Source organism: Pygoscelis adeliae, unplaced genomic scaffold (assembly GCF_000699105.1).
Source record: "Pygoscelis adeliae isolate BGI_AS28 unplaced genomic scaffold, ASM69910v1 Scaffold83, whole genome shotgun sequence".
NCBI classification, from domain to species: domain Eukaryota; kingdom Metazoa; phylum Chordata; class Aves; order Sphenisciformes; family Spheniscidae; genus Pygoscelis; species Pygoscelis adeliae.
The window spans coordinates 3,285,203-3,305,592 of record NW_008824467.1 but is presented as its reverse complement, the minus strand read 5'-3'; the positions used below and the strand labels follow the sequence as shown (position 1 = coordinate 3,305,592).

General features: G+C 38.2%; 1 protein-coding gene across 1 annotated transcript in view; it reads left to right on the top strand.

Annotated features, from left to right (window-relative positions):
* Window positions 1-20,390, top strand: part of SNX24 (sorting nexin 24) — a 46,772-nt gene that overhangs the window by 22,699 nt on the left and 3,683 nt on the right. The window contains exons 4-6 of the mRNA XM_009321104.1: window positions 15,471-15,565; window positions 16,707-16,739; window positions 17,660-17,724. Of these exons, the coding sequence (XP_009319379.1) occupies window positions 15,471-15,565; window positions 16,707-16,739; window positions 17,660-17,724 (193 nt within the window). The remainder of the gene's footprint in view (window positions 1-15,470; window positions 15,566-16,706; window positions 16,740-17,659; window positions 17,725-20,390) is intronic.

Below are 20,390 nucleotides of genomic sequence, written 5' to 3'. Positions count from 1 at the left end.
AATAAATGCCTAGAGTGCGTAAAACATGGAGCAGAGTGACCTCTAGAAGAAAAATCAATGGCAATTCATATTTCATATGTCTATAATTGCTTGTGAGAGCATGGCAGCAGTTTGTTTATAGAGCAGCTTGTTCTACTAGGGATTGTTTCCTGACTTTTTCTTCTTTTCAGTGGTGATGCCTCTCACGGACTATGAATCACAGCCAGACGCAGCAATAGACAAGTTTTATTGGTGGTGATTTTTTATTATTGTTTTCACATTACTGTCTTCAGAATTGCTGCACCGTTCTCTGTTTGAACCAGTGCACTAATCTATAGTCACAAGTAAATCGTGTTCACAATTGTTTCCTTGGAAGACTCCTGAAGCTGTTTTTTACCTTCTTTTTAGTAGGCAAGGCTTATCCTCTGTGAAGTTATCCATTTGCTAGTATTTTAACCATCAAACTGAATCCATTGTGTGGCCTTCATTTTTAAGCAATTTCTCAGAGAGGCAAGGAATTCACAGCTAATTTAAAGACAGAATTTTGAAAATATATTCTTTGCTTTGTTTTTTCATATTTTTTAAGAAGCTGTTGTAAGATTTGTATCCCCACTGAGGACTGAGATGTCATAGGGATAGAGAAAATGCCGCTCACTTTATGGATTACTGTTAGGTCAACAAAACTTTGGCAGCATTGATTAACTTGACAGTGAGTACAGCAGTACATTTATCACTTATGGCTGTGCTGTAGAAAATCTAATAAGAGGCAAACAATTCCCTTTAGAGCAGTAACAGGTTCACTGTGGCTAACAGTGCATGCACTGGAAATTTCTGACTTTAAATTATACCCTTGCTGCTAGTTGGGTCATTGACTCAAAGCTACTGCGCTTTCACTACTATGTTCTGTATTATTAATTTGATCAAAAATTTTTTGGCTTCTATAAATGTGATCAAACTGTATATTGAGTTCATATAAACTCATAAGCATTTTTGAGGAAAGCATGCTGAAGGAGCTTTATCCAAGCTTTGTTATGGAGAAGGGGCAGCTGCCTGTTACAACCACAAATGTTTGGGGTCTTACAAGGTTATCAAAGAAAAATTTTGAATTGTTGCTTAGAAATCTGCCTCTAATTCACAGATTTAAATAAACCCCAAAACCCAAACCTATCTTACATTTAATAAGTTTCATTGATTGTTCAGAAGGATTTTTTTCATATGTGCAAATGTGTGCTTTATTAATTACCAGTAATAACCTTAAAAATTCTATACCAGTTCCTTTATAGATATGTTCTTCCAGTTGTCTTGTTTTTGTAAGAATTATGAGAACTGAACAATGAACAAGAGATTTTCTGTCTCTCTTGTGTGTAAGTGCTGCTGCTTGACTGCAAGTTGGTGTTTGGTTCTAATCTGATAATGAAATTATTTTTTTATTCAGTATTGCTTGGTTTCGCTTTAATAAATCTTTTCTGGAAGTCCATGACCAGTACATTGGAAAGCGTCTTTGCATTACAAATATAGAGAAAATAAGTTTGGTTGTTTTTTTTTAAGTCGTGTACTTGGTAGTTCTCTTAAATGGAAGCCCTGCATAAGATACTCTTTTACAGAAGTGTACCAAGCTTTTTTTTTCAGTTCATATAACCAAAAGTAAGTAAAGGGCGCATACTTGAATAATTGTGTTTCTAGGTACAAGCAGGAAAGAACAATGAAGAAAATGCAGTATTAAGTGCAGATCAGAACATACAGTGTGCAGCTAAATTTGTGGCTTTATCTTTGTGATATAATCTGCAAAATTGCTGTTCAAATGAGGGAGTTAATTTTTTTTTTAATATTGGAATATATGGCTCACTAGAGTAGAGAGCCTTTGTGAGTAGCAACTGTTATTTCGAGTACTTTGTGTTATTTTTGGAAACTGTTTAAATTGGAGGTTTTGTTCTGCGATATCTGTAAAAATGGTGTCGTTTTCTTTGTTGGGAGAGAAGTATTCTACTTGAATCAATTGTCAGGAGGCTTAATGTAATAAGGCAGTTTGTGGTCTGACTAAAAGAAACACTGTGCAAAAGAAATTCCCATAGCAGTTTGTTTTTAACAGAAAAACTGAGTTCACCTGAAACATAAATACATTGAAAACCAAGACTTAATAAGGTAGAGCAGCTTTAGAAGGAAACAGAGTGGATTGCTGTCCAAAGTGTGTCTTGTAATGACTATGATTTAACCAAATATCTGTGTTAATGATAGTACAGCTCTATCAACAGCGTTAACAGCAGATTCTTTGCAACAAATGATCAGGCAAGCTGACATAAGTACACTTTGCATAGTGAGGGGAAAAAAATACAATTAAAATAGTGCTTCCTGTTTCATTCTCCTTTTTTTAATTTGCAGGATAAAAGTTGTGTTTCTCACTCTCTTAATGCATTTTAGAGGCAACAAGACGCATTTCCATACTTTTTCCTGGGTTCATACAATAAAGGAGTTACCCTCTTGCCTGCCTTACTGAACAGAGACCTGATATTGATTAACTATCACACTGGCATCAGAACTACTCTTAGGATTCAATTTTTTTGTTGTTTTGCATATTTTATTGATCAAAAGTGGTAAATGAGCATCAAGCGTGCAAGAAGACGATGAATTGTTTACTTGCATAAAATAACCTTTCAATAAGGGAAGATGCATTGCTCACACTTTTGGTGCTGTTCTGCTGCCCGAAGCAGATGGCATTCAGCTGCTATTGATTTGCTCCTATAGTTACAGAGCAGCATGTAACAAGGCATGCTCATTTCTCTGAAACAGAGGTGAGGTTTTTTGCCAGGGTGGTGGGAGTGAAAAAGGAAGGGCAGGGGGTTTTGGGGATTGTTTTGGTGTTGGGTTTTTTGGCAAAAACCAAGGAAAACCTTGCAACTTCTGTTAGCAGCTCTATGCAAACAAAAAGCAGGGTTTGTATGCTTACAGAGAAAGGGAGTAACTTTGTCTAGTTCCAGCACTTCTGGTAGCATTAACTCCCACTGCAGATTGAATCCATGAGGAAGCAAGTACTTAAGATTGTAAAGAACATCCAGAATTTAGCATCGCAGACTCTACACCACACTTCTTAGCTGCTGTATTTTTTATTTATACTTTTTTTCCTACTTATAAAAACTGTCGACTCCTTAGCAAGACAAAATCATATTGCAATATTCTGGGCTTGATTCTGCAAACAGTTCATTTCACTGATGAGTAAGAATTTAATAGTTTGCTGTTGGATCTCTCGTGTAATGGGAGGGGGAGAGGGACAAAGAGAGCTTTCTCTGAAAGTTTATTTGAAAGGGTATTTAATGCAGAATTTTGGCACGAACAAGATCTTTAATTGTTTGACAGATTTTAATGAAATGTGGATAGAAGAGGGTTTCAGTAAATAGAGCATAGGAATGGTTGTTCTAAGACAAAACATGTTAGATAATTTAAAGTCTTATTTCTGGAAGAGTAGGAGGTGGGTGTACTGAGAAGCGGGGTGCAGTCCTCAATCAATCTGTTTTAACATAGAAATAACCCATCTGTCAAGATCCACAAGTGTGGCAGTATGAGGGTTACAAACTCGGCCTCTTGACAAAACTGGACCAGTTAAATATTTTGACAACATGATTGTCACATATTAAACTCTTCCTTGCCCACCTGACTGTTCTGCAGTGACTCTTACTGCTGGAAGTGCTTACTGTTGATTTTTGAACAGTCTTAAGCATCTTCCTACTCTGATGTGGTTTGGGAAGATAAAATAATTTACTCAGTTATGACTGCCCTGCTATCCTCCATGTCATTTATATTGTCTTCCTTTTCAATGAAAATAATCCATGAATTATGCCCCCTGACAAAATATTCTCACAGCATAGTTAGTAGCTAGTTATTTAACAAGAATTTAATTTAAACGTGCATATTAGTGTCTGTTAAAAAATGTCCTACTTCATCTGTTCAAACTTCTGTTCTCTGTCATTGATTCCAACTTCCTTGTGTAATTTATGAAATGCTGTCTAAGCTTTTTTAATACCCATATGGTTAGATATCACTACATCTTGACCATTTGTTTTGCTGCTTCTGTAGCATAAGCAGGCAAGAAGAGATTGTCTGAATCTTTGACTTTAACCTGTTGGTTTCAATCCAGAGTAGAAATCTCTTATGAATGTCTTTCAAAGCAAACAAACCTTGGTGAGTTTTTCAGAAAACAGATGCTTTTGAATCAATGGCTAATGCTGTCAGCACAGCATTTACTGCATTGTTCTAAGTTGATTGGGTCTTGCTCTCCTATGGGGCTGGGGAAATGTTTTAAACATAAGAATTACTACAAACAGAAGTTAATTTAATGGGACCTGGAAAAGTGCATGTTTTTAAATAGGGTTTTCTCTGTTACAGTGGTTCTACAATAAAACCAGTTGCTTTCACAAATTAAAACAAATACATTTATATTATTGTTCTGTTCCTGTGGTGTCTATTTATACAGTTAAGACTGACTCCAGTTTTCCTCAGCCCCTCGTCTCTCTCATTTCTGAGTTTGTAAGTGGTCAAAACTTAATTTGTGCTGCTTTGCCCTTGTATGAGCAACCACTTCATTAACTACAGAATGAGGATATCAGAGTAAATTGTTAGTATAGTAATAATTCAGAAAAAAAATCAAACCAGATTTTTACCTTGCTTTTGCTGCTAAAGGTAAGTAAACATCTTGCAAATGCAACATGTATTTTCTTGTTAAGCTCGTTAAAATTTAATGTAAGCTTCAGAGTTTTTAAAATTAAGCTTACCAATTTCCTTGCAGTTACTCTTCCAACATTCAAAATAGCCTAGAGTCCTTATTCAACACCACATTTTGTGCTGAAAGGGCTACTAACATTCAAAACAAGAGAACAAAACCCCCAAAACCCCCACCATATAAATCTAAGTATATTTGGTCAGCTACGTTACCCCTTCTTTACCTCTGTAAAAATGACACAATGAGCTCGTTAACCCCAGGTGCAGTGAATTCCCTGTGCTTTCTATGTTCTCGTTTGGACTTTGGAGTGGGTGCCTGCTGCTTAGTCTAATTAGTTTCAAAGGGAATGTCGAGTCATCTCTCAAGAGTTTACTCTGACCCAAAACCTCTGACAAGAAAATATTAGGGAAACAAAATAAGAAGTTATTGTAGAGTTGAATAACATTTTTGTTACAGTACTTTGTGGAAACAATGCAGATGAGGAAGTCATCCTTGGATTATTTGTAGATTTTTGATATGACAGTTGCATGAAATTGTCATTCTTGTGGAGAGTGAGACTTGTTTTCATAGCTAACTTCCTCAGTCTTCGTCAACCACCTGACTCTTTCCTTGTTCCCAGAAAAACGAGTTACAGCTGTGGGACATTTCTTATGAAGCAAAAAAGAAGTGAAAATGCTATTTCAAGGCTATTTTTAAATGTTTCAGTATTTTTCTGGGCTTTTTCATTTCTTTTGAAGCTGTGTTATTTGACCAAAACCGCATTATCCGACCAAAAAGTCCAACATCCAGTCCAATATCTGCATCTTAACAGAATACTCTGTGACATTATCCAGAGAGTGGGGTTTTTTGGCGATCAAAAGAACATCAGTCACGCTGCAGAGCTACCCCTCTGTTTCTCTGACTGCTGAAGTATTCTGTTGCATTTGGCTCTGAAGAACGGAGTACAGCTTAGTTCTGTCATCGCTGTCTTTTCTTCAGGTTTGCTCATAGCTTTCCTCCTTATAAAGGACTGTTTACAAGTATAGTAAATACAGTAGATAAAAAATATGGCAGTGTAGGAAAAATGGTAAATATATTCTGTGCAGAAATAGGTGACAATTTTTTTCAAACTCTTCTTTGAAATGAAACATAACAGGAGAAAAAATATTTTTAATATATTTTAGTATGTCTAGAAAGTAAACATGAAAATACAAACACTGCAGCCATTCTGCAGCTAAAACTGAATTCTCTGTCAAACTTTTTAATGAAGTGTGAATTACTTTAATACATCTCACAGCCTGTCTACATAAAACTTCTAGTAAATTGAAATAACAGTCATTTGACTTTTATTTTACATTCAGAAATGTATTTTCTGTCAGATAATCTGTATTCAATACAGGTAAAACAAAGCAAGCAATATTTGGTTCCAAGTGATGTTTTAAGTTTTCTTGAAACATTTGTTGTGTTCCAGTAACTCTTTTCAGTTTTATCTTTGTTTTGTCCTGATATTATTTAGCTTTGCAAATCTTTAAGTGATGGGTGTATTTCTAAAATAAAACTTCTCAGAGTTGACAGCAAGAAAGAAGTGTTGGATTATCATCCCTGCATCATCGCTTCCTCTTCACTGCCTGCAAGCGGGGATGCTGGCTGCCCACCGGGTCAGCCTCCAGCTCAGTCCTCTGTCCCCACCAGTCATTCCACAAAGCAGAACAGAGCTCCCATGTCCCCTCAGCAAATCTCCACCCTCACTAATGCTGGGAGAGGAAGGAGGCAGAGAGGCTGTGGGTGCATGAAAGCCAACAAATTACCTCTCACCGTCAGATTTTGCTGGTGAGGACTGGCAGGTGGGAGCGGCCTCTTCCACCCACCTGAATGGCACAAAGGATAAGTGAAATGCAGGGAGGAGAGAGTGAGTTGGCTATGTCCCAGCCATGCTCCATCTTCCTTCTCTGGGAGAGCCATCTGCAACTGTGGACTAGTACAATTAACCATGTAACTCAGGTGGCATAGCATAAAATAATAGTTGAAGCAGATTAGAGCAGAGATTCCTCGGGGAGAATAGCCAGCCTCTGGTAGTGCTCAAAAGCAGGTACATGAGGGAGAACAGAGAGAACATGCTTTGGTTAATTCCTCCTTAATACACTATCCATTTCCATGCATTTTCAGTTCAATGAATTCCTCTTCCATCAATCCATTCAGTCTTTCCTTAAACACATACAAATTTTCAGCATCTGCAATGTCCTGTGGCCTGTGGTTCAACTACCTGTTCCATGAAGAAGTCCCTCCTTCTGTCTAAAGCCCATCCTTTTTTATAATGATAACATATAATTTCTAATAATTTCTTGATTCCTTTTCTAATAGTTTCTAATAAACTTTTGATTTGCCTTTTTTAATTGCTGTTGGGTAGCAAGCTTATCTTTTGAGGGATATATTGTAGCCCCAAGCATCTCACTCCTCTGATCGTTAACAGACAGTCTAAAGCCCATCATTGTTTGTTGGTTTTTTTTTTCCAGTATGCATCATTCTGGGCTGTGTTCTCTTAACCTCTCTTTCAGGACTTGTAACTACTTACTCATCTTTGCAAGGATCATGGATGCTGAGTTTGCCTTAAAGCCTTTGGTGGGGGTATTTGTCAAAAGCCTTTTGGAAATGAAAGTGGGCTTTATCAACAGGGCCACATTTATCTGTGCTTGTTGATCCTTTCAGGGGTTGCAGTAGGTTTTGAAACAGGGTCTCTCTCCCTTAACAGCAGCCCTGTGATTCTTTTCCATCCAGAAGTATTGATCCATGTACCCACTAATTCTACTCCTTATTGTAGTTGTTACTAACTACCCTGGTACAGGCATACGAATTTATAAATCCCCAGTTCTCTCATGGTACTCTTTTTTTTTTTTTTTTTAATTATGTTTGTCATTTTTTTAGTCCTGCAGTTCTAAAGCAGCCATAAACAATACGGTATACACCAATGTTAATTCAGAAAATTCATCAGTGAGTTCCCTTAGGCCCTTTGGAGGAATATTGTGTGATCCTGCTGACTTGTTACTGTAACAAGCAAATACTCTTCTGTGTATTTTATGACTTCAATCAGAGACATCCTTTGATGAGGATCAAAAAAAAAAAAGGAAAACTAAAAGTATACGCTGAAGGTTCAGAGTTTAAATCTGGCAGTGATGAATGCTGATGACTTGATGATAGCTGCTCATGGCTTGGATGGGCATACTCTTCACTGCGTAAAAAAACTGGCAGGATGGCCAGGCCCAGAGAGTTGTGATGAATGGAGTTCAATCCAGTTGGTGGCCAGTCACAAGTGGTGTTGCCCAGGGCTCAGTATTGGGGCCAGTTCTGTTTAATGTCTCTCTCAATGATCTGGATGAGGGGATTGAGTGCACCCTCAGTCAGTTTGCAGATGCCACCAAGTTGGGCAGGAGTGTTGATCTGTTTGAGGATAGGAAGGCTCTGCAGAGGGACCTGGACAGGCTGGATCGATGGGCCAAGGCCAATTGTATGAGGTTCCACAAGGCCAGGTGCTGGGTCCTGCACTTTGGCCACAACAACCCCATGCAGCGCTACAGGCTTGGGGAAGAGTGGCTGGAAGTGTGCCCAGGTGGCCAAGAAGGCCAACGGCATCCTGGCCTGTATCAGAAATAGTGTGGCCAGCAGGAGGAGGGAAGTGATTGTGCCCCTGTACTTGGCACTGGTGAGGCCGCACCTCGAATACTGTGTTCAGTTTTGGGCCCCTCACTACATGAAAGACGTTGAGGTGCTGGAGCATGTCCAGTGAAGGGCAACGAAGCTGGTGAAGGATCTAGAGCACAAGTCTTATGAGGAGCAGCTGAGGGAACTGGGGTTGTTTAGCCTGGAGAAAAGGAGGCTGAGGGGAGACCTTATTGCGCTCTACAACTCCCTGAGAGGAGGTTGTAGTGAGGTGGGTGTCGGTCTCTTCTCCCAAGTAACTGGCGATAGGACGAGAGGAAATGGCCTCAAGTTGTGCCAGGGGAGGTTTAGATTGGATATTAGGAAAAATTTCTTCACCAAAAGGGTTGTCGAGCATTGGAACAGGCTGCCCAGGGAAGTGGTTGAGTCACCATCCCTGGAGGGATTTAAAAGACACGTAGACATGGCGCTTAGGGACAAGGTTTAGTGGTGGAGTTGGCAGTGTTAGGTTTATGGTTGGACTCGATGATCTTAAAGGTCTGTTCCAACCTAAATAATTCTGATTCTATGATTCTAAGAAAGGTTTATCACTAAGAAGACAGGAACATGCACTAAACCCCAATATTTAGAGGAACACTCTTAGGACTGAAGAAACACTTAAATTTGCAAAATCTAGAACTGATATTTTCAGTACCAGCTTTATTTGCCTTAAAGTAGCGTATGTATTTATGATAGTCTTTAATTACCTGATCAGATCCTGTTGCGGGTTTTTGCTTCTTTTTTCCCATCCAACCTCCTCCTCAGTGCACAAGGATCAGCATAGAAGGAGAGCAGCATCAGAGTGTGTAAGAAACCAAAAAACCTACTCGTTTCCAAACTTTCCAGGTATCGTAGTTTGCAACCTGAATGTTAGGGTGTTTTTTTCATTACAGCACAATTTGTATTTAGTTCCTTTAAACTTTCAGAAAACAGTACTGCAAGTTTAAACCTATTCTGCTTTACCTGTTGTTGTATTGTGGATTGTAAATGTGGTTGCTTTTTTCCAAACCTTCTTCCTCTTACTCTTGAGAAGACTTTTCCAAGCATAACTACCTAAGTTCTTTACCATCCTAGATGTGTATTTTCTGGATCTACTGATTGATGTATATGTTATTGCCTAAGGAATTCCTGCACCTCTTTGTTATCAGCAGCATTATTGACATGGTCTTAATACTTGTTAATTGTTCATTGTATTAGTGGTCCATTGACTTTTAAAAAACACTTCGATTCAGCCATTTTAAAATCGTTTATTTTGGTGTCTTTGTCATTAATGGATCTGCTTACTCTTTGTACTACTTTTTCCTGTTACTTATTTTTAAAAGCCTTTCTTGTTCCTACTAACTTTTTTTAATATCTTTAACTCGTCCTGCCCTTCTGCTTCTTTTTGTTTTGCTCTGTTGATTTCTCCATTTCTCATCTAGCTTTGTCTTAACCTCCAATCCTTTGAGCAGTGTCTCAGGAAATTATATTGACTGCTTCCTTTCCTTTTTATTTTTCAAAGGAACTGTAGTCTGTTGCACTTTGTTTCTAATCTTTCAAGGGCTAGTCTCCTATGTTGCTGCAGAGGGATTCGCTGTTTGCTCCCACTACATTATGTTCCCAGTTTTCCGAAAAAAATTCAATATTGTATTTTTCACATCGAATGGGTTATATTTGTACACTTAGCCTCAAGTCAATCCACTCTGCACTTAGCAGTTAACTATTAGTTGGAACTGTAAATGTGTAATTAACTAGATTTCTAATTAAAGTACTCACTACCTTAAAACTTACCTGGTAGTCTCTTTAATCAAAATGAGTAAAGTGCTTTAAGGTTAGGTTAGGTGAGGCTTAAGTAAAAATGTTAATAGCTTATAGACACTGCCATGAATTTCTACATATATATTTTAAGTGATGATCCAGCAGTTGTTTAACCTATTGGGCTTCCCTTCCATCTAGTTCGTTTACCCTCTGTGTAGCTTGAGAATGCTGTGATAGATGGATTTGTCACTCAGGAGATATCTGGTGAGTTTTAAGCTCACTGAAAGTATAACAAATTGATCTGAAGTTGGTGCAGGAATTTTTCTACTATTCTCCAGCCTTGAGGTTCAGAGGTGTAATTCCTCTCTGCGCTTTTTTTTTTTTAAATGTTGTGACTTTACATTAACTTTCAGATAGTAACTTACGGATCTTTGTTGGAAGTATTTTGGCATATAATACCTACAGTCAGTATCTTGTTCCCTTTCAAGCTCCACTGTGTAGACGGCAGTCTTACTGTTGACTTCTCTTTGATATGCAACCTGGGAGTGTTAATTAGCTGGTACTTCATATGGAGCATCACTTCTGTGTCGTTGTATGTGTGTTTGCATGCTTCTTGTATCTTTATACAGAGTTTTAAGCATGTTTGATAACCTCCTACAAAACTGCCCATCAGTGAATGTTTCTGGTAGTAATGAAAAGTGGAGAGTCCTTACTACGACAACTTAAGTGACAACTTATTTAGAAATAATTCTTGTTGATAACATACAACAACATCCTCGCTGAAGAAGGGAGTGAGCTTCTTCATAGTTCTTCACAATGGGTAATACAAACATTATTGTATCTGCTATTACTTTAAAAAAAGGAAAGCCTGCTCTTAGAAGCCTGGTTCCTTCGTCTACTTGGTTTTTAGTTAATGTGTTCTTTTGGTAACCTTTTTATCATTTCATGGGACTGTGTAAAGCAGTTCAGGAAAAGCAGGTTAATAGAAGAATATAAACTCTAAGGTGTTCTAAAAGACGTGGGTTTTGGTCCCAGTGGAGACTGACACTCCAGCCTACTTACTGTAGCTGGAATGTATTGATTTTCTTCTCCCCCATTTTAGCTGCACCACTGAATTACGTATTGTGAAGCATCTTTCCCTGTGAAGAGAGGAAAAACTGTCATGAACTTTGTCACCCTAACAGTACAGCATTTCAAACTAGACCCGATTGAATGGAAAAGTCTGTAAGGACTCTTAAAAACCTTGTAACTCAGCTCCCCACTCTCATTTCTCCCCCTCCAACAGCTGTTCCAGCAACCTTGAGAAAGTATGATAGATGATTGTAAGAAATTAATTTTTAAATCTTTTTTCATTAAAAACAACAACAACAATAATTAAAAAAATCTGTGAAAAAATGATGCATTCCTGTGGCATGATCTCCTAAGGTTAGCAAAGTGGTCTTGTTCAGGTTTTCAGCAAGATGTTCAGTTACTGTTATAATTGGCTGATGAGTAGGTTTGGACCTAACTAGAATGCCAGTGTTCGATTTCGCAGTGTCCTCTGTGAAGATATGTCACCATTTACCCTGGCTTTAGTGACAATTTTCTAAAAAGGAAACTCGTGGGAAATCATTATGCTGTTTATATGTCTCCCTTGTTGGAGAGCATTATCCTGTGATATTTTAGCACTGTTTTCTACTGCATGATGGCATCTAGCTAAGGTTAAGGCAGAACAAGTCCCTTTGCAATTTTGTGACTATATTTTACTTGCTGAAGGAGAAAAGATAACCAACAATTAAGTATTTCAGATGTCACTGGAAGAACATGTGCAACTAATCAATGACATCCTTAGGGAACATGATTTTATGAAACTGATAAGGTAGAAAAATTGGGATTTTTGTGATTTGTGTTACATAACAATAATTGCACCCTTTTGATGAAAAAGACATTTCTGCTGATGTAAACATCAGGCTTTCCCTTGTGGGTTTTTTTTTTTCCCTGAAGCACGGAGTAGTTCATTAAAGTGTGACAGTAACAGATAAACACCCTTTACGATTTTCTAAGAAAATATGGCGCTTATACTCTTAGTTCAGCTGAAATCAATGAGTTTGAAAAATGTATTTCTGGAGTTACTTCCCAAATCACTTGCCAGAGGTTGTGTTAGGTGTTTTAGTTTTGGGGTTTTTTATTTATTTTAGGAAGGAAATACACGCGCTGGTTTTTTTCTTAAATTAGTCTACTTAGCACTCTGGGGCCCATATTTGAAACTCATTGCTATGATCTTGGTAGAATTCAGATGTATTAGAAATTCACATTACTAACAAACTAATTGTGAGGTTTTATTTCTTTGAAAATATATATCTTTAAGTCTCTGATTGCAGAGCAAACAAGGTAGTAGTTGTGTTAACAAGCCAATGTCATATATTCACTTGAACAAAGACTATAGTTGAGCATGTTACATCACAAATTATAGATAGTGGTTTAGAGACTTTACCTGCTGGTTCCTCTTCTGCTTACCTATCATCAAGTTTGCAAAATATTTATTTCTTAGAAGTTTTCAGTCAGAAGTAAAAAATCTGTTGTGTTATGGGTTGTTCCAGGTAAATTAAGCCAATTATAGTAAGATTTATTTCCAATTTAAGAGTATTTTTTTGAACAACTTAAATAGGAAGTTGAGAATGCTTACCTTTTTCTCTGGACATCCACTTTGGGCCACCACCAGATGCAGCTGAGAAATGCAGCTAGGCAGACACACCTAATCCAGTGTGGTTGGGTTTTGTTGTTGTTGTTGTTGTTGTTCCCAGTTTTTTTTTTTCTTTTCCTTTGGTTTCTACCATGTATATTGAACAGCTGGATTATGTGCTGGGCCTTTTTTGTATCGAAGCCAATGAAGTCAAGCCAGAAGATAATTTGCCCCCTTATTAGTATAATTAACTTGTACCTTCATTTATTTTTTAATTCCTGAAAATGTATGTCACATTACATTGGTTGAAAAATCCTCCTTTATTCAATGCAGTCATTCTTCCCTTCATAAAATTGTAGAAATTACAAAATTCCCTATCAACAGAGGCGGCATCCAAAATACAGTGCAGTGCAAAATTGCCTTTGCTTCTCTACAAATTCTACATTTTCAAGTTTATTGATCACCAAAGCAGAGTTATTGACAGTTAACAAACTATATGGATTAGCACACTAAAACAGATGCTATTTGCTTACATCTTTCTGTGAAATGTATTTGGTCGGGGCAGGATTAGCAGGGCTTGGGTTCACTTGATGCATGTCGTGCAAAAAAACTAAAAGAAATAGAATGATATATTAATCTGGAGTGAGTGGAAGTAGAAACAAATAGGTTTGTAAGAGCTGTCGGGAGTTTTTCTTTTATACAATGATGTATCCTTCTCTTCTTCCTTGACAATCACTGCTCTGTTCAGCAGCCTCAGCAGGCAGCTCAACTTCTGGAAAAAGCTGTCAGGAGGTATAAGTATGAGGTTGCACATAAGCATACGTGCTTAGTAGGCCAAGGTTGCACTACTTGGCCCTTAAACATCTTTATACAACTTTTTGCAGTTCTTCATTGGATATAATTAGTAAGATGGTTTTATTTGAGCAAATCATACGCATTGTTATGCAGTTCACACACCCTCTGAATATGCATCCACCTCCACCCCTCCTTCTGTGCATAACCTGAATGCAGAACAGGATAAATTTTGCAGAAGCAGAGTGCTGATTTTGCAGTATGCAAATGAAGTGGCATTTTTTAATGCAGCATCTTCACACAGAGGTGAACTGAAAGGCTTAACACTTACCAACATTTCAGACCTCCCTGTTTGTTACATCCGTTAAAATCTAGAACAGAAAAAATTCAAAAGCTGCATTTTTCCCTGTTCTTTTTTTTCAAACTCGTTAGTGATGGCCTCAGCTGTTGAAGAAATGTAGACTATGAATTCAGATTTGCAAATGTAACATAAAAAAGAACCAGTTCTCAAATATCTTTGTTTTCAAATGTGTTTCTCTCTCTAAGTCTATGCACATCTTATGTAATTTTAACATTAACTGGGTTTTCATTACACAAATAACCAAACTATTTGCTGTAAAACCTCCTATAAAATCTGGATGACCTCTAGATGTCTCTTCCAACCTAATTTTTTTTGGTGATCCTTTTATCCTCTACATACCTTTGCGTCTCCCTAGTGATATTGTAATGTAAATGAATACACACGCAGGAATAAGTTACCTTCTGAATGTAAACAGAATATGTTTCTTCCCATCACTGGTTTTGTTTCTTCTCTAGGTTTTGTTTCTCCTAACATAGGGTGTGAAAATGAGCAGGATGAATGTGGATAGCTTTACTTCTACAAGTCATTTTATTTATAGATCTAGTGAAGTTTCTTCCATACATACATTCATTCCGGATCCAGGCCTTTATGAAGGAAAGCTCTTTAGGGAAGAGCTTGTGGCTTTCATTTGCATGTGAAGTACATGTGTTACGAGAATGTATGGCAGTATGAACAGTAAATAAATAGGGGTTTAATCTTTCAGGTGAGACACTGGTTGAATTTATGGACTGTTTTGTTTGTCTCATGAAAAATAAAGATCAACAATTATTTTTGGTCTGCTTCTATGAAACTGTCAGAGATCTATTATTTCCTTTAAAAGTCATTCTTTCATGATGAACATGCACCTAAGCATCTCATTTATTTGCTACATGTTTTTAAGTGTACTTGTAATTAATTTACTGAAAATTGTAAATCCTCCCATCAATGGAAAAACAGAGGAGGATGGAGTCTGGCCATTATGTCATTGCTGTGGAAGAATGTGGCCGGTCTAGCCAGCAGCTCTTTGGTCAGAGCTTTGTCATTAGGAGGCACAGAGCAGATATAGGGAGTACATTGTAAGCTGATCTGTCAAGCCAAGCAAAGAGTTTCCCTTGTTAGCATTTACCAAGACATGCATTAATAAAATTGCACGAAGTGGAGACTTCCTTTTTCCACTGATGTGCCAGACAGGAGTCCTCTGTGAGGTGAACACAAAAGCACTGAGCTGTAGCTGCTTTATTTTTTGTTTTAAATAAACAGAATTTTATGCACAAATGAGTGTGCCAATAACTTACTTCCAGAATCAAACGTCTCTGCTTGAGAGGCATCTAGCTTGGCACCAGTGATGGCAGGTGAAAAAGGATGTAGTAGCATAAGCTGAATATATCTATATGTGATTCATTAAGAACTGTGGTTTTCTTATTGAAATGAAGTGCTCCGATACAGGTGTAAAAAAAATGGAGAAGAATTGAAAAGTATTGCAAGTGGGAGATGTTTTGGTAGCTTGAATAGAAGTGTACGATATCTAAAATATTAAAAAATCTTGGGTTTCTATTGTGCCTTTTTTTTTTTTACAGACAGTCATTTTAGAAAATGAAGAGCTCCCTAAAATATTTCTTGATTTCCTGAACATTCGCCATGTACCTACCTTGCCAAAAGCAGAAAGCTGTGGGTAAGCTCTCATTTACTGAAAAATACATGGAGGCCAAAAGGTCCATATCCGCTCAGTGCTGATGCAATTCCATTGACTTAAAATGGTCTTGCTGCCAACTCTAACACTGTAAAATAAATGGGCATTAGGTTCATGTTAAGTATGTTTATATATCCCCAAAAGGTGGTAAAATAAATCCAGCCTTTTCAAAGAGAGAAGTGAGATTTAATGTAATATTCTTGGAAGGCAAAGGAGAGTTTAGATGAGAAAAATATTATTGTCTCATAGATCTTGAAGTATCTACTGAAATGAATTTTGTAAGATATTCATAAACACAAAAGTTGCATAGAAAGCCTTTGCATGTGTTTTATGGTCATAGTATCTGGACAAAATAGAAGTTCATTCTGTGATCATTTTACAATCTCCCTCTCTGTGTTTGAAAATGGCGTCTTTCACCTTTCTGATGACATCTACCCCAATGGCCCCATTGCCCTTCCTCCGGGAAGGGTTCTTGATCACTGTGGGAGAAGGGAATCTTAGTATGATTATGATGAGTGTAATGACTACAGAAATACCCAAAACAGTGTAACTGGAAGCTTTGCTACCATCTGCAGCTGTGAGGTTTGTAGGGAGAATATTTTCTTCTGCTATGCAAGCTGATGTAGTTGGAAAGTCCAGCAATGTTACCAGAACTTGCTCCCCAGAAAGCTATGTGGGCCTTTTCCACTTTGGGGGAGGCTGTGTGGATCTGCAGTGCAGAGAAGGCGAGTTGAAAAAAGTGGAGATAATTTTGAGGCCCTCTTACACTCTGAGGTGTCTATGGCCCAGGGTTGTCTCCAGAGTGATTCAGAAGCTAACAGACTTGTAGTTTTCATTTCTAGTTAATGACATCAGCCGATATCCTCAGCGGGACTGTACCCCATCACTTCATAGATAGATCTGCTTGTGAATCTATTAGAGTAAAGTAGATGCTGTCATTTCCAAGTAGTGGTTGTTGTAAAATGGTACAATCTCCCACATTCATGTCATCATGCTGCATTATGCAGCTACTGACCAGGAAAAGATTGCTCCCTTTGATGGTTCTTAAAGGATTTGGTTTGGGTTTTTTTTACTGTAGAGTTAATTTTGTTGTAACCAAAGTTTCCTCTCACTTTACTTGCAGGTCTTTTGATGAAACAGAATCTGAAGAATCAAGGTGAGCTTGAGTCCTACTCTTTCTAGGACACCAGATTAATAAACTACTTGAAATTATTGGCATTTACTGTATTTGTTCCTTTTAGTATAGCAGTAGTTCAGCATTAAAATTAGATGTGTTTTTTAAATATTATGGCTAGTTTCATCAGCTGTGCTAGATCCATCCATTTGTAGTGTGCATTGAGCAGCCTTGTGCTTGTATTGAGAAATTCCTTACAAAACCCTAATAGAATACTGCTAGCTCTGAAATATTTCTGGGAATGTTTTTTACCCATTGAAGAGTATTTTTCGTAGCAAGAAGATTTAGCAGAAGGAATTAGAGGGTTGGGTTCTCCCCTATGACTTTGATAGAGCTTTGTATGTGTCTGGTTGCACTACTTGGCATGTGTATGTGCAGAGCAGAGCGGAGAGGGCTGGCTCTGGCTGGGGGAGGATGTCTGTACCGTGACCAGGGTGGGAGACCCTCCTGTGAGGGGCTTCCAAGGACTTTCTCTCCATGGGTGAGGTGTACAGCAACTGCTTTGGCTGCTGGAAGAACGTGGTGAAATTTTGAGCCTGTTTGGTGGCCTGAAGAGCCTGTAGACCGTGGAGCTTGGTTGTAGGTGCTCTTGTAGCTTGCATTGCACCGCGTACCAGGGAGCAGAGCAGGATCAGGAGGTCTCAAAGCCAGCTGCAAGCCACCCCTCCTGGATGCAGCCCCTTCACCTCCAACTTCACGTTGATGGTTTCACTGTGTGGCTGAGGACTGGGCAGCTTTGCTCCCAGGAGATGGAGCCTGCCCTTTTTGGGCAGCACTGGTGTGCAGAAACGCACCGGCATGGCTCCTGCACGGCTCAACCACCCCACTTTATCAAAGCTAGTTTGTAGAATATTCTGTTTGCTCTCCCTTGATACTGACATCCCTGTTCTTGACCTTTCCAGCAAACTGTCCCACCAGCCTGTGCTGCTGTTCCTAAGGGATCCATACGTCTTGCCTAAAGCCAACGGTAATCAAACCTGTCATCTGTTAACAGCGCTTTACTGATCTGACCCTGCACCGCATAAACCACATTATTATTAATACTGGCCTAGTCAAATGACATTGGTCCAAAATCTAATAACCTGCCAATAAAACGATAGTTCTTGTGTAAGAAACCATTAAAACACTAAGTGGGGTGGGTGATTTATAAAAGGGTGGAATTTTCTCCCCCAGTTGTTCTCTCAGACAAACCTACTGAGAATTCAATCAAAAGACAAAGAACATTGCTTTTCTTTTCTTTTCTTGTTGTTGACCCTTTGGGCTGTTTTGCCTGAAAGATATGAACTTAGAGGCCTAGTCCTTTTTAAGTGCTTTTTCCCTAAACACCAGTCGATCTACTGCGAGCATGTTTGTATTTCCATTTGGATTATTACTATTTCTTATCGTTTATAACCTCTAGAGCTCTTTAGGGGGGAAAAAAATAAAAGAATGTATACTTTAAGTATAATTGATGTGTTTCACAGGACATTTACGTTAGCCTTCATCTCTTAATACATGGTTCAAAAGAGTGTTTGAAATAGCTTGTTATAAACCCTTTTTCTTTTTTTTTTTTATAAAAAGTTCTTTGCATTATTAACTCAGAGAACTTACCCTCTGTCTTGTCTTAAATGCATGCAGGAAAAAAAATTACCATTTTTAGTAGTGTGTTTCTCCTGGTTTTGTCATTTTATTTGTTTGAACTGTTTCTTTTACTAAATTTTGTATTAAAAATGTAATACACTTTCAAGAAGAATTTTCTCCCAGAGCTGCAAATTAACATTTTTTTTAATGTGGCATTTTGTTTGATTTTACAAAATACTGTGTTGAAATCGAGAGTCAGGTTCTTGAGCTGCCTTGAAAATCATGAAATTTTTAAGAGTAAACTTAGGAAAGAACACTTGTTTGCTTGTAGTTTCTTAGCTAATGAAGTGTAGAGATTTTCTCAAGATGTATATAAATACCTGTAGAGAGGGTGCAAAGAAGACAAAGCCAGGCTTTTTTCAGTAGTGCCCAGTGGCAGGACAAGAACATCAGGAAACACTCTGTCATTCTGAGGGTGACCGAGCACTGGTACAGGTTGCCCAGAATGGTGGTGGAGTCTCCATCCTTGGAGATATTCAACAGCCTTCTGAACACGGTCCTGGGCAACTGGATCTAGGTGTCCATGCTTGTGCAGGGGGTTGGACCAGATGACCGCCAGTCATCTCTTCCAGCTGCAACCATTCTGTGAATTCTGTTGTTTTTTCAAGCTGTTTTTCAAAACCATAGGGACTAGGCTCATGTACTTTGAGAGGGTTAAATAGTCTCTCTTGCAGGCAATGTCCATTATAGCTAGCAGTATGGCCTAACAGTATTGACCCTATGGAGTCTTACTGAACTTAAAGTTGTAGTTCTACAGTGAAACAGCGACTGCAAAGGTCCTGTGTGACCAAGGTCCACATTGGAAGACATATTACGGGGTCATTTAGTTTTTACTTTGACTTAGCATTAATCTGGTCATGTGGACTGAATGCCCATCTGAGGCTGGAGTGCAAATCACAAAATCGATGAAGCGACGCACAGTAAGGGGAGATGGTCACTTCACAAGGTCACTCCTGACCCAAATGACAACAGTAATACAGAGGCACCCACAGAGTTACCTCTGTCTAAAAGTTGGGCCAGACACTGCCTATACCAATATTTACTGAGAGCCACATTGCATGTCTTAATCTTACTGTTTAATGCTCCTCTTAATTGCTAACTTGGATTCCTCAAGAGCAGGGTGTAAATTATGAACATCATTTAATTCCATACCATTTCTGAGAGAGAAAATGGATTTCATGTACAGTTATCCTGAAAAATGAAGACAGTGGTTAATGTTTCTAGCCCACATGTAAGGTTTTGCTGTAAGACTTCTGCTCAAGATTTTGCAGTTCTGTGGTGGTATTTATCTTCCTTCCCTAATGTGTACTCTGGGTAAGGCTAAGCTTCCTTTTCTTGAAATCGTTAGGAACTTTGTCATGAATTTTGTAACTACTCTTTTAAGTAGTGCTTTACTTGGATTAAGATAAAAGCCTCTTCTAATGTGTGACATGTTTAAATATTAAGTAGGCCTCGTTAATGACATCTGAAGCAAAGGACTTCTCAGGCTTTTGCCAAGGCATTTTTTGGCCTTGACACACAATATTTAGGATTTCATACGGCAGGTGAATATTCTTTGTATTTGAAGACCCTAAAACATCAAAATCATTTGCAAGTTATTCTTTAACTTAATGAATTAAAACACAAATTAGAATGTGAGTTGTAGTTTAAAAAAGGAGGAAGAAAACCAAGTCATAAGTCTAGAGGCTCCACTAGTTGACTCAAGTCTAGTTAGAAAGAAACAAAGTTTTTACACAACTACCATTGCCTTTAATTCTTCTTGGTTTTAGTTTGCAGCACAGAGAAAATGTAGATGATCTTTCTAAAATTTTCTCTCTCAGATCAGTTCTTACCTTGATAGACTCCAATTACTTTGTAAAAACCAGTCAAGGCTGTTCAAACTATGACCAAGAGTAAGTGTCCATTAGCAAATAACTGTTCATTGTATGTACTCTTTGAAGGTGGTGAACTATGACAGTTGTTTGGATCAGAAGTGGAGTTAGGCTTTCCTGGATACAGGACTGCCTGTGTTAG